This window comes from Sciurus carolinensis, chromosome 9 (assembly GCF_902686445.1).
Source record: "Sciurus carolinensis chromosome 9, mSciCar1.2, whole genome shotgun sequence".
In the NCBI taxonomy this organism is placed as follows: domain Eukaryota; kingdom Metazoa; phylum Chordata; class Mammalia; order Rodentia; family Sciuridae; genus Sciurus; species Sciurus carolinensis.
The window spans coordinates 92,482,181-92,497,340 of NC_062221.1; the positions used below are offsets into that span (position 1 = coordinate 92,482,181).

The 15,160-nt window shown below is 34.5% G+C and overlaps 1 protein-coding gene across 1 annotated transcript in view; it reads right to left on the bottom strand.

Annotated features, from left to right (window-relative positions):
• Positions 1 to 3,881: 3,881 nt before the first annotated feature.
• Adgrg7 (adhesion G protein-coupled receptor G7) overlaps positions 3,882 to 15,160 on the bottom strand; it is a 76,302-nt gene continuing 65,023 nt past the window's right edge. Inside the window, exons 16-18 of the mRNA XM_047564963.1 lie at positions 14,382 to 14,538; positions 7,324 to 7,621; positions 3,882 to 4,183 (exon numbers count right to left, since the gene is read on the bottom strand). Coding sequence (XP_047420919.1) covers positions 7,367 to 7,621; positions 14,382 to 14,538 — 412 coding nt within the window. The 3' untranslated portion in view covers positions 3,882 to 4,183; positions 7,324 to 7,366. The remainder of the gene's footprint in view (positions 4,184 to 7,323; positions 7,622 to 14,381; positions 14,539 to 15,160) is intronic.

Genomic DNA, 15,160 nt, shown 5'->3' on the forward strand with positions numbered 1-15,160 from the left:
AGAGAAAAGAAAACACATGTCTGCATAAAGATTTGTACAAGATGTTTGCAGAAATTTTATTGATAATAGTTAAATGTGGAAACGACCAAATGCCCATATACTACACAAATTACAATATATCTATACAACTGAATACCACTTAACAATAAAAATAACCACTGACACACACAACAATATGGAAGAATCTCCAAAACACAATCCTGAGCGAGAGAAACCAGACTCAAAAGAGGATATCCTGTATGGTGCCATCCATGTGATATTCTGGGATAATGTAGGAAGAAATAATATCTAGTGATAGAAAAGAAATTAATAGATTCCCAGGGCTGGGGTTGGAGGAAGGGTTTAACTGGGAGGGGGCAAGAGGGAATGGTGTGGGGTGATAGAAATGTTTTTGATCTTGTTTGGGGCAGGGTTTCACAGGTATATATGTACTTGTTAAAAATTATCTAATTAGGTGGGCCTGGTGGCACATGCCTGTAATCCCAGAGGCTAGGGAGGCCAATTCAGGAGGACCACAAGCTCAAAGCCAGCCTCAGCAAAAGCGATATACTACGCAATTCAGTGAGACCCTGTCTCTAAATAAAATGCAAAAAGTAGGGCTGGGGATGTGGCTCAATGGGTGAGTGCCCCTGAGTTCAATCCCCAGTACCCCCCCCCAATTATCTAATTATACCCTTAAAATGGATGCATTTAATTTTATGTAAATTATACATCATATAGTTCACTTTAAAAGTAAGGAGGGAAAAGGCAAGTCACCTACCAAAGCAAAAAAGAAAAGAAGCCCAAATTAGAAAAACCAATATAAACCAATATTAGACAAAAACCAAAAGCCACCTTCAGTGATCTTCTTGTGATACTGAAGTTTCCTGTAATGCATGAAGTATGTGTTTGTGTATACATAGCATTTTGTAACTTTGTAATAGCATTAATTACACACAGCTTTTTCTTGTATGTACTAGCAAATTGTCCGTCAAGGGCGCTCTGAGCATGGTGAGTTTTCAAATGTGAGAGGATCCCATCTTGTCCTCTTTTATCATTCAGAATAGTTGACATTCTCATTTGGAAATATACCCAGATGGATTTTTTTTTTTAAAACTTTATGTCAATTATACATAGTGTTAGAATAACAGAATTAGAATTCTCCAAGGACTTGCTATGATATTTTGGGGAGTTTATTTAGTCATTAAGAGATTTATGACTTTCACAATTGTTTCTATATTTCTGTGGGGTGTTAGGAAACTTGCAGCTTAATTTGTGGTCACATCTTAACAAAAGTACAATACCACAGATGGTGTCAGTCAGTTTATTTTAAAAAATTATAAGAGCAGGTTTCTTAGGTACTAATCTTGACCCTAGCTTCATACTTTTTACTCCTATCCTTAATTTTCCTTCTTTAGCAACGTTTTAAAAATTTTAATTATACATTATAAAAGGTTACTCATGTGTAAAGGAAGTTATGCATATGTAGCATTACTTTGAACTTCCCTTTTAAAATTGTTACTAATTAATAATTGCTAATAAAGCTGCTCCAAAATGTAGTGTTTACTTCTTTTTTTAAATTTATTTTTATTGTAAACAAATGGGGTACATCTTGTTTCTCTGTTTGTACATGAAGTAGAGGCATACCATTTGTGTAATCATACATTTACATAGGGTAATGGTGTTGGATTCATTCTGTTGTTTTTTCCTTCCCCCCACCCGGGCACCCCACTCACCCTAGTGTTTACTTCTTAAGAAAAGTGAGTGGACACAAAGAGACAGAATATATATTTTTAAAAAAATCTGTTAAGGACCACCACCCAACTGCATGGTATAATGAAGGGTTAGAGATATAATGTGTCCTCTGTGATCTATTTGGCCTTACCTGGCATATTGACACCACTATTCTACATGTTAAAAGTTTCTACAACCCTAAGAAATGAAAAGTTGTACCCCATTCGTGTCGTGGTTAAAAATGCATCTGTAAAAATAAAAATTAAAAAAAAGAAAGAAAATAAAGTAGAGAGATGGAAATCCTAAGGTTGTGGGGTGGTAGTTTCTACATAGTTCTTAACGTATTTCTTAATACAAAATAAAAAATAGCCTACGTGAGGACATATAAACTCTGAAAATGTTTAATGCTTTATAAATCTTTTGAACATTTCAAATTAAATCCAGTATGTATGTTATACTAAAAAGAAAGGAAATTAATAAACTAGGGTGAATATTTTCAACAAAAGTAATAATTAAAGAACTAAGAGCTATAATAGGTAGGAACTTACACAAATTTATGGGGGAAAATAATTGCTCCATTGATAAATAAACAAAGATATAAATAATATCAACAAGCATACCAAAATAAAAAAGCATATACAAAAATGTTTATGGTACTCCAAATGTTGATGACATTATATATTATTTCACTGTTTTCAAGTAAATATACTGATAATGCTCAGGAGCCTAAAAAAATGTTCATACCCTTTGATACCCTGAGAATTTATCTTAAGGAAACAATTAAAAATATATATATATATATATATATGTACCAGGTTATTTATTGCAATGTCACTATAAATATTAAATATTGAAGTGATCTAAATATATAAGAAGGAAACTATTATGGCACATTAGAGAAGTATTAATATGAAAACTGCATAACTATGCAATAATAAGTGAAAATCAGAATAAGATTTCATTTACTATAATTACAGTTATATAAAATTCTTATATATTCAGAGAAAGAGTATATAGAGAATACAGAAAAATAGACAACAATGATCAGGGAAGTAATTATGGATTTTGGTTTTTTTAAAAATATACTTTGTGAAAATTGTTTTCTCCCCAGCTTTATTAAAGTGTATTTGTCAAATATATATTACATATATATTTAAGGTATACAATGGAATATGTTATATAAATATGTATTGTGAAATGATTACTGCAATTGAGCAAATATATCCATATTGTCCATCTTGTAGTTACCCATTGCATGTGTTTGTGTTGAGGACACTTGATATCTACTCTCAGAAAATTTCAAGTAATTAATAAATCATTAATAACTATGGTCCCCATGCTGCACATTAGGACTTCAGAACTTATTCATCTTATACCTTTGGTCAAACAACTCCCCTTTTATTCCACCACCCAACCTCTGCCAACACTGTTCTACTCTCTGTTACCATGAGTTTGACGTTTTTATAGATTTACATGTAAGTGAGATCATGCAGAATATTTCTAGGTCTGGCTTATTTTATCCAGCATCTTCTTCAGTAATTAACAAATTGCATGAGATACATGATAATTATAAAATGAGCTTTGTGTTAGATGATTTTGCCCAATGGTCAGCTAATGTAAGTTTAATGTAATGTACCTGAACATGTTCAAGGTAGGCTAGGTTAAGCTATGATGTTTGGTAGAGCAGGTGTACTTACAATGAATTCATCAGGATGTGAATGCATCCTGAGTTGAGGAGCATCTGTATATACCACAACTTCTGACTCTTAGGTTATTTCCATATCTTCACCATCAAGAGTAATGCCACACAAATATGGGAATATATTATGAGGTGCTGATTTCATTTCCTTTATGTATATGCTCAGCAGAGGCATTGCTGGATAATATGGTAGTTCCTCTTTTAATGTTTTGAGGGATATCAGTACTGTTTCACTAATGACTGTACCAATTTACACTCCCACCAATGATGTACAAGGGTGCTCTTTTCTCTACATCCTTGCCAATACTTGTTATCTCCTCTGTTTTTCATAATAACCTTTTTTTTTTTTTTAATGGTGCTAGGGATTGAACCCAGGGCCTTGTACACATGAGGCAAGCACTTTACCAATTGAGCTATATCCCCAGACCCTCATCATAACCATTCTTATAGTTTATATTTCATTGTGATTTTGATTTGCATTCCTCTGATGATTAGTGATGTTGGATATCTTTTCATGCATCTGTTAATTATGTTTTCCTTGGGAAAATGTCTATTCAGATTCTTTGCTCATTTGTTAATCAGGTTTTTAAAAATCTTGCTATTGAGTTGTATGTGAATGCATTTTAAAACTCTTAGTATTTTTCTCTCTCAGTAATCATCCCATCCACCACACCTTCAAGGAACTTTATCCTGATGTCTGTCTCTCTTGGACGTCATCTGAGGAACCATGAACTGAAGAGTGTAGAATTACATTGGTGGGGTTTCACAGACCTAGAAAGTACCAGTGGTTGACAAATCAGTATAATCTAGTTGGTACATTTGACCCAAATTTCTTAAGTATTTACAAAGAATGCCAAGTCTTCTGGAATGTGGCAAAGACATGGAACTTGAGCATAATTTTCCTTTTTGATAATGGGGGTGGGAAGGGGGAAGAGGGTGAGATCCTGCAGAATATTTTTGTGTCTGGCAACCCAGATTCTGACACTTGAAGAGTTAACTCTGAACTCTGGGTTAAGACACAGAATTAAGGAAATCCAAAGGTCAGGATGGTTTGTTGTCCTGTCACTGCATGTGCTATCGAAGCCAAAAAGGCAACAGGACACTGTTATCACACAAAATAAATCAGAAAACATGGAAAATTGGAGCTGGTCATATACAATATCAGTTCTGAAGTGCCCTGAGTCTCCCTTTCCAGCAACTTTCTTCAAGTAAGTCACCCTTCCACTCCTGTATTCCACTCTTCTTATGCCTTAACTCCAAAGCACCAAATAATTTCTTGCTCTTCCTACTGAAGTCATCAAAACCCTGCTAAGACAAGTGAAATGACTGATGAACCTTAAAGGGGCTCATTTCCCAGAGAATACTTTATTTTATAGGAGATATAGTAACACTTTGCTTCAAGTATTGTTTCCTTGGTATACCTTCCATTCTCTACTTCACAGTAGGTGAACCAATTCATTTCACCCTTCCCCTTTTCACAGTAGATGTCTGACCCAGGCTGGACCAATATTCCCTGAACACAGGCAGTGGACACTCAGCCTAGGTAGGACACACCACTTCTGGGTCTACTTGTTGTCTGGTTCTTTCCTCTCTCTGCCCCTTTGGTGCTCTATATCACAGAGGGTTTGAGCTTTACAGACTCTGGGCTCTGCTGGTTTCTGGCTGGCTGTAGCCAGTGGAATACATGCTGGGAGATTGCAGGACAAGAGGAAGCAGGAAGTCAGGGTTTTATTCCTGGCACAAGTAAGTTGCCTCTACTTGGGTCCAGTTCCTGTCACTGACATGCCCTGGTTTCAACCCTTGCTCTGGAAACTCTTCTTACTTTATCTTTCTAGGTTGGGAGAAATATTAACTTCTTTTTCTAATCTCTGGGTTTTTGTAGCATTTCCCATTTTGTCTCTGACCTTTTAAACACCATGGAATCAAGTGGCTGCCTTAAATTTCCTGTTTTACATATTGCGCATCCTATTTTCCTGCCAGAGTAATAACTAGAAGTAGAATCATTCCAATGAAATTTAATTTGTGGGTGCTAGGAGAAAATATGTCTCTCTTCCTGTTAGATTCTGTGACTCTCAGGCTGTAGGATTAGGAAAACCAATAGCCAATTTCTAGCCATTTAACCCCAATTTGAGAATAATGTCAATGTCAAACGAAAGCATGGAGTCTGGAAATAGAGGGAGAAAAAGAATCCTGCCTAGCACATCTCAGAACTCTTAGATCTAACTATCACTAGAGTTAGTATTATCATATATTTTATGTCTCAAACGAGGACACTTGAGAGTAAAAGGGGCTGCTAACAGCACTTAAATGAGGACAACAGACACAAATTGGGACTACCCAGGGAAACACTATACACAGAGTTGCTCTACTTAAAACCAGCTTGGTCCTTGGACTTTACATTAATTGAGCCAATAAATTCCCTTTGACCTTTAACCTAATTTGGATTTCTATCACTAAACTAAAAGATTGCTGACTAGTACATGAGATAAAGTTTCAAACCAAAGTATTTTCTGTTGGTAGGATTTCAGGATAAAAGACTATCAGTGTTCACCTAATTCGTCTCTACAATTGCCTGTGGAGCACATTTATAGAACAGCTATTTTAGGAACAATATAAGAAATTTTAGTTGTTATATCCCAAAGTTACTGAAAAAAATGTAAAAAAAAAAAAAAACCTATAATCACCAAGGGAAATTATTATACCCCACCCTGAGGCAATAAATGGATCTTTGTGCTTTGCGGGGGAAGGAGTCACATTTTAAAGTAGCACTTACTTAAGTTAGATTGTCATCTGAATACAGAATTGGAGTCGACCACATCTTAGAATTTTCCCACTGCCCATCCCCTAATTAGATACAGTACTATACCAATTACTAAGAATACTGGTCTTTGAGAACTGCTTTCCTTCTTTATTCTCTTCCCTTTACTTTTTTCCATTCTTCCATAAAGTTTCATTTATGCTTTGCACACCTAGGAATCCGACAGACATTTACAATTTTTTCTACTAAAATGCATGTTCTGTAGGGAGTGGTGAGAAGGTATGCCAAACTCACGTGACATGTTAGTTCCTTAGTTCAGTCACTCACAGCAGCTGCCTAGTTTATGGCAAAACAGAAAGCAGCAATTCAGAGACTGTATCTCCTAAGCCCAGTGGGAGTGCTCCCCACCTCAGAGGCTCAATGGAGTCTTTCTGTTTAAGAAGTCATTTATCACTCAAGTGTTTGAAATTCCATGAGCGGTTACATCTTCTAAAGCCATAAGGGCTGACTGTGATGAACTTTTTGGTTTTTATCACTCTTGTCACTTCATCAATAAAAAGGCAGATATTTTAAGAACTGGAAGGAAATATCAGAGAGTTTAGCAACCAACTCATATGTCTCACTGCCATTTCTTACAAAACCTAACTCTCTGGTCACAAAACATGCTTTTTTTCAACAGAAAAAAGAAATGCCAATTTCCAGAAGTTAAATTGGTGCCAAATTCTTCATTGAAAATAAAAGTACAAAAAGTAAAAGTACAAACACATACAACTTTAAAATATTTATAGATCAAAAGTATGATGTATACAAGCAACTCCCTACACTTCATCGAGAGTTATTTTGTTGTAGTAGGTAAATTTTTCTCATCGTATTCTTTTTAGTAACTTGTGAAAAAAAAAGTTTGCTATAGTTTCTGCATTTCTGTCAAGGTTTGTCATATAATGAAGTAAAGAACAATGGCCATCTTGAATGCTGTGTGGAATTATTTGCCTCAATCAATTGAGAGTCCACTGAATGCTATAAAAACTACAAAATCCATTATCTCTGATGACAATGAAAAACAAGTTTTACATAATTCATAACCATGAAAAAATATACCTACGAAGACGTTCTAGGAGGACTAGGAAATAAATGAAGGAAACAGATAACTCACATGAGTTAGATAAAAAGATCACAATAGGTAACAGTTTCAGGGTCTAGATGCTTGAGTTCGCTTGGTGACTTTCAGAGAGTGTCTTTTCTTCTTCAGAGGCCTCCAGCAGCCTAAAGTGCTCATGCAGAACTGGAAGGGACCTGAGCATGTTATACACCCGAACACGTAGTCTCAGCGGGGTCACTGAAGGCAGTGACGTCACTCTCCCAAATGATGATGACAATGATTTCAACACTTTGGAAGCTTCATTCTGGAAAATTTTTGTTCTAACGGTGTAGAGGAAAAAAATTTGTAATCCCTAAGGAGAGAATAAAAGTTTAACATTAGGTAAGTGCTGAGGCAAAAAAAAAAAAAAAGAAAAAGAAAAATGAAGACAGAGATTCTATTCACACAGCCACCTATCCTTCTCATCATCTGCAGCAGCCCCCCACATTGAGTTTACAGCTGCCATGTATGACCTTCTCCTATATGAAGTACACAGGTAAGAGTGGTAGACGTGGAAGACCTGAGTTCATGTCCTGGCTGTGCAGCTTTGCTCCTTTCCTAACCATTTGCAGAAGGGGTCAGATTAACAATAGAATACTTAACTCCAGTTCCAGTAGTGTGCAATTCTAAGTTCTAGGAGTTTTAGCAACAGAACTAGAAATTTGATGCATTTAAGGACAAAAACAAATTTTTAAACCTTTCTATCCGTTACTTTTCTGTACTTTACATATAAAGACATGATATCCCAGGAAAGACTGAGTAATCTTTTCGACATATTTTCTAAACTGCCCTTTATTGAAGTCTATTAGTATCTGATTTTTTTTCTCATTTAATTCTCACCATTTGAACATTATCATTTAATCCTCATTCAACCCTATAAAATAAGTCTCACTATTCCCATGTTGCAGATAAGGAAACTAAAAAGTTCCTATAAATTAAGTAAATTGCCCAAGATTACCTAACCAGTAATCAGTGAAGTTTAGAATTAAATTCTTCTATTCTGGGCTTCCAAATCCCTCTTCCTTCCAATTTATGATACTGCCTCTTGCTTTTAACTGTAATGGAAAGATACCATAAAAAAGTGAATTATAGTTTCTAAGAGGACTTTGTTAATTCCTAATTGCCTTTGTGGAAGTAACAGATTAAATAATATCTATAGCTGAGTTAATAATATTGTACCAATGTCAATATCTTGATCTTGAAAATTTACTGTGGTCGTACAAGAAATTATCACTTGGGAAATCTGGGCAAAGGATATATGGACAATTTTTCCAAATTCTCATATTAAACTATTTCTAAACAAATTAAAAATAAATAATCACAGATACCTTTCAGACTATAATCTATAGTACCCCAACCCTTACAAGATTTGTTTCTAGAAATTATATCCTGTGAGTAGTGAGTTTTACAGGAGTCATCTGATACATGGTAAGCTAACACGAAAACTCAGAATCTACATCTGTTAGAGTGGGACATAATATTTCATCTGGTTTTTTCCAAATTTTAAATTCTAAAGTGAAAAAAAAAAAAGATCATATCAAATGTATAGTTGTATAACAGAAAAAGACCCTAGACTGTGAGAGTTCATAAAGACCTCATCCTGTGGGATTCTCTCTGGTTAGACTCTCTGAAATTCCAAAAATGCAATTTGAAAAAACGGAATGTGTGGATCAAACTAATTACCACTAGCACAAATATTAATTTGTGCCTTTTGTACTATCCAGGGCACATAACTGTTTATTGGAATTAAAACACTCTAAATCTAGAAGGAGCCTAGATCTGCTTCTAGATGTGAGACAATCTTCATGTGGCTCTTGGTGTGTGTCTAATGTAAGCATCTACATAAGTCTAGCCTAGAACCTTCTGTAGGTGAGCTACTCAGTCATTCCTTAACATTAGTGTCATAAAAATCTCCTGGGTTCCTCATTAAAAATGAAGATTCCCACTTCTAACCTCTGTAGATTCTAATTGAATAAGTCAGTGGTGAAGCCCTAGAATCAGTGTTTTAACACACTCCATTGGTTCTGATGTAGGCAATATTCAGAACCATCTGAGACATATTGTGTTGATTTTAACACATGCCACCACCTCCCATTTTATATCTTATTTACCCACAGAGGTTGTGTGGCTTTCCTAAAATCATACACATCATTAATGGTGAAGCTAGAAGACAGTCTAAGTTTCCTAATTTTCAGCCCAGTGCCTTTGTCAAATCGCCACCCTCAAGTTTTCCACGTGTTATTATTATCTTGTAATGAAACTCAGCTCTGTCATTTGCCTCCCCTATGCATGGAGAATACCCTTCTTTCAGATTCTTCCTTTAATCCCCGCTCATTCTAGGAAACAAGACTATGGTAAACTGGTAATCTGAGACTAAGTTTATCCCACCATTGCTCTTCTAGGGAGTTCCCATTGGGTGTTGACAACAGCAAAGAACTGCTTTTTATTTTCAAATTCAGTGGCAGGCACAAACCTATTATCTATAGGAGTCCAAGCTGGCACTGAAGAAGGCTACTTAGGAAAAAGGATGAAGTGCTTAGAAACATTAATTATGGTACAGTGATTCAGACATCCAAGCGGTTCCCCTATAGCGATGGATCATGATTTGGATTAAGTCAAATTTACCTACTTCCCTTCCCAACAATTTTCATTTTGTATCAAAAACTTCCCTCCTTAATGGTATTTAATCATAGCCAGAAACAAATAACATGATACCATTCTCACACAGTAGTGGTTACTGAGTAATGACTACAGCTCTCAGGAAATTAATGGAATAATTATCAAACCCTGCAGTTTCATCATGAAATATTAAAGACATATGCTCCTTCCTGATATTGAGCACATCTACATGCATGTTTCTTGCACTCAGATATTATGTGCAAGAAGATGAGACTCGTATGTATAAGAAGATAATTTTAGAATTCAAATAGAATAAATTACCTATGTGGATTGTATTAATGTCAATTTTCTTGGCTTAATAGTGTATTAGAGTTTTACAAATCCCAAAATCCTAGGAATATTAAAGCACTGCATTGAATTGTATATAGATAACAGCTAAACATTCAAAGAAAAATTAGTAGAAAATAACAATAAAAGGAAATTTTACATGCCTATTTCAATCTTTGTTGAGAAAGCTAATGGTAAGCGTTTTATGGAAGATAATTTGATAACTAAAATATTAATCACCTTTAAAAAGTATAAAAGTGACAAAATACTGTAGACAGTAACACCAATAAATATCAAAATGGGAAATTTTCAGAAAGTTATATCAAACATGTAGATTTTAGGAATTAAAACCATTCCTTTCAGCATTGGAAACCTGTGAAATTTCAGAACGGATCTCCTTTCTTTTCCCCATGCCAGTGATTCAGTGATAGAGTTTGCTCACATGAATGACCCTGTGGTAGTGTGACCACTTTAAGAGCAGGGTAGGTTCATTAGATGGAAACATAATGAATTCTGCTGGCTCAGAGATAAGACTTCACTACAGACAGTAAAGTCCTCCTAGTATTTTTCATCAGAGTAAAAAGTAAAAATTTGTTATGGGAGGAAGCATAGAGTAAAGAGCATAAAGAGAAATTCAGGTTTCAAGATGTCTTTCAATAGTACATTCTTATTCATTTTAAAGTTCTAGTGTTTCTCATACATAAAACACAAACACAAAGGTTAAAAAATGTCACTTCTTTGAATTCAAACAAGAATACTTTTATCTACCAATTTAGTTTATCTTTATAAGTATTTTATGGTGGTGAAAATCAGAAGGCAACCATAAACCTTAGTCTAAATCTTCTATTTGTAGAATAATTTCCAAGGGGGGAAAATATACAAAAACTTTTGGATTTGTTTAGAAATCCAAATTTGGATTTATGAATGGAATGTTAAAAAAAAAAGGTTTGTAGTTAGACGTATCCCTAAGATAAGACTTGAGGAATAAAAAAGCATCTTCAGTCCTATGTAAAATTATGCCACAAAACAACCTCTTGGAATTCTGCTACTATCATGTCAGCCCTCTGGCAAATAATAACTATAAACTCTGGATACAATATTTTTGAAAAGCTACCTGAATACATTGGAGGACAACCCAAAGCAATCTGAAACTGGAAAGGGAGTCAATGCTTAGAAAAAGGGACCAACACTCAGGTTTCCTGTTTTATGTCACTTGTTTTTAATATCTTTTAGCCTGAAGACAGACCCTCTTCACCCCATGCAGGATGACTAAACCTGGAGTTGAAATATGCAGTCTTTCTAGGATGAAGAAACAGAGAGCAGGGTTTAGGGTAACCGGAAAGCAGCTTTAGCAGCTGCAAAGTAAGAAATAATATCCAAGAAAGGAGTAGACAGAGAGAGGGAGCTCCAAAGTCTGTTTATAATCTCTTCCTAAATCTACTATTGATTCCTGAACAATGTATACATAGGAAGACCCTAAGAAATCCAGCTAAAGCCTAAAGGAGTAAATAGAGAATTAACTATCTGGCTAAGGGGAGATTGACTTTTCAGTTTTAGCCCAACTGTTATTTGTCTGCTAAATCCACTCATGGTAGGAATATAATAACATGCAGATTTGTTACAGTCTGTTATTTATAATGGTCAGGAAACAAAAACAAAAAATACTAGAACCTGAATAAACAAGAAAAGATTTTAAAGAAAAAAGTCAATTGATACTGAGTGACTGAAATGACCTAGTTAGGTTTAACAAACAGAGAATTAAAGGTACTATGATAACATGCTTAAGGATGATAAGGAAAATGTCATGAGTAAAAAGTTACAGTTAAACACTAGAAAACTATAAAAAGGATCAAAATTCTTAAACTAAAAAGTACAATATCTGAAATAAAAATCACTGAATAAGCTTAACAGCAGTCTGGAACTAACTGTACAAAAAGTCAGTGACCTTAAAGATAAACCACTAGAATTATCCAACCTAGTGAACAGCAAGAAGAAAGAATGAGGAAAACAAGCAAAGTTCAGGAAGCTACAAAGCAATATAAAATGACCTAACAAATAATTGGATCCCCAGAAAGACAAAAGAGAAAAAAATGTGGCAGAAAAATTATTTTAAAAAATAATGGTGAACATTTTCTCGACTCTGGTGAGAGATCTAATCTAATAGATTCTAGAAGCTCAGCAATCCCAAGAAGAATAAATTCAAAAAAATAATAATATCAAGCACATCATAGTCATCAGGAAAATATGCAAAACAAAATACTAAGCATCAAAACTAGAGGGATAATCCTAAAGGAACCAGAGAAAAATAACATGTTATATGTAGGAGACCAATAATATGAATAACTGAGAATATATCATTAGAAAATGGAGCAGCGTGTTAAATTACTTGTTCATAATGCTAAAAGAAAAAAAAAAACTGCCCAAAATTCTATATCCAATGAAAACATCCTTAAGAATCAGACATTTCTAGATAAAAGAAATGGAGAATTTGTCACCAGGAACCATACATTATAATATATTTTTAAGGGTTGTTTATACTAGAAGGGAACAATACCAGAGGGAAATTCACATCTGTAGAAAGGAACAAAGAACATGGGAAATGATAGATATAAATAAAAGCACTTTTTCCTCTTCAATTTCTTTAAAATATGCATCTGATTAAAGCAAAAATAATAACACTGCTTTGTGGCATTTAAAATGTATGCAGATAGAATACATGAGAAAACTATTAACAAAGGGAAGGGAGAATGACAAGCAGAATTATATTATTACAACTTTCTTATATTTTACTGAGAATAGTAAAATATTAATTTGACTATGAAAACATAAGAATGTATAATGTATCCCTAAATGATCCCCAAAATGCAAAAAGGTATTGCTTATTTACTGAAATATGAATTGAAATGGAATTCTAATAATGTTAAATTTACTCAAAAGTAAGCAGGAAAGGAGGAACAGGAAATTAAAAATAGAATAGTCACAGAAAATAATGAAATGGTAGATACAAATTAATCTATATCAATGACAACACTAAAGCCAAATGGACTTAACACTCTAATTAAAAGACAGATTGTCAAAATGGATTAAAATGATATATGCTATCCACCTGATACATACTTTAAATACAAGGTACAGAAGTTGAAAGTGAGTAGATGAAAAATATATATAACATGTAAGCAATATGCATCATAGGAAAGCAGGATAACAAAGTATACTTCATGACAAAAAGTACTATTGGGAAAAAAATACCTTTTATCCAAATAATGAAAGAGCCAGCTCATAAAAAACATAACAACTGGGGTTGGTGTTATGGCTCAGTGGTAAAGTGCTCGACTAGCATTGGTGAGACACTGGGTTTGATCTTCAATACCACATAAAATAAATAAATAAAATAAAGATATTGTGTCCATCTACAACTAAAAAAAAGTAACATTCATAGATGTATATGCATGAATTTGAATTGTGTTGTTCAATCTTTTGCTGAAAATATGTGAAGCAAAAAGGGATACAAACAAGGAAATAAATAGGTAAGTTCACCATCATAGGTGGAGATTTTAACTCCTTAATACTCCTAATACTCTTTGACTTCACTGATGTTTTTCAATTTTACATCCAACAACTATAGAAAACATTTTTTTTCAAAAGCAAATGTTTTGTTCATCAAGATAGCCCAAGCACACTAATTCATAAAACCAGTCTTAATAAATTGAAAAGAATTGAGGGAAAAATTCAGCCAACTCCACAGGGATTCAAGCTCCAGCAATTACTGACATTGTCTAGACCAACCATGATAAGGACCTTCATAAACCTGTTTCGTGGGAGAAAAGAAAAGATGTTTCCCAAGCCAGTTGCTTGACACAATATTTTCTACTCAGAGAAAAGGGACAGGGACAAATGCAACTCGACCCCATTGCAATTATATTCTATGATTTCTGGCCCAGGAAATGACACGGTAAGTCATAAAGAGCTTTCCTTCCTTCTACCACAAAGTACATTGAAATCAGAGTCTCTTAAATGTGAGTAAGCAATGACCTTCAAGGAGTTTTAAGAGAAGGAAACTCTGGTTCAGGGTGATCATTGCTCCATTACTACATGGTCTGGTACTTTCAGATGAGTCCACACCATACCTGAGTAGTGTTGAAAAAGAAGAATATGAAACTGAAGATAATTCTGACATTATCATCATCAATCAGCATAAAGTATGCCAGAATCCAGGTAATTCCAAAAATGACTGCAATAGACAATGTGCTAAGAATCTTCTTTACGGATGAAAACTTCTTTGTGCTGAGTGAAAGATAACAAGAAAGAAAATGTGTTTTTTACTTATCAATGTTCTCATTACCCCTATTTAGCATGCATATTCAGCTACTCATCTACAGTTTTCATTTAACAATACTATTTTTATTTCTTAGTTGGAAAATCAATGATGCTGACCTATGTCACTCTGGAGAAACCTGACTTAGCAAGCTTTATTTAAAAATACCTTAATACCTGTTTAAAAGTTCAGGCAGAAACAGTTCCTCAATTATTACTGCAGGCAAATTTCACTAAGAATCAACATTTTCATTAGAATGGAATTTAGAGTAATTGGGTCAGTGAGGGATTTCTTTTATTTTGGGGGTGTGTGTGTGTCTCCTATGTCTTTTTGGGTGTGTGTGTGTCTCCTATGTCTTGGGTTGTTATTGATTTAAAAAAAAAAGTTATTTAGATGTGGAATGATGTTCCCTCTCATGGGAAGTCTGGATACCTGGCATCTGCTCTTGGCCATGTGACTTACTTTGGCCAGTGGAACATCAACAAATGTCACAGCAGAGACTTGAAAGATTTAGCTTATTAGGCTATGCCCTCTACTGCTCTTTGGAAACCCGAGACCACTATGTTAAGAATCCTGGGTTGGTCTAATGGA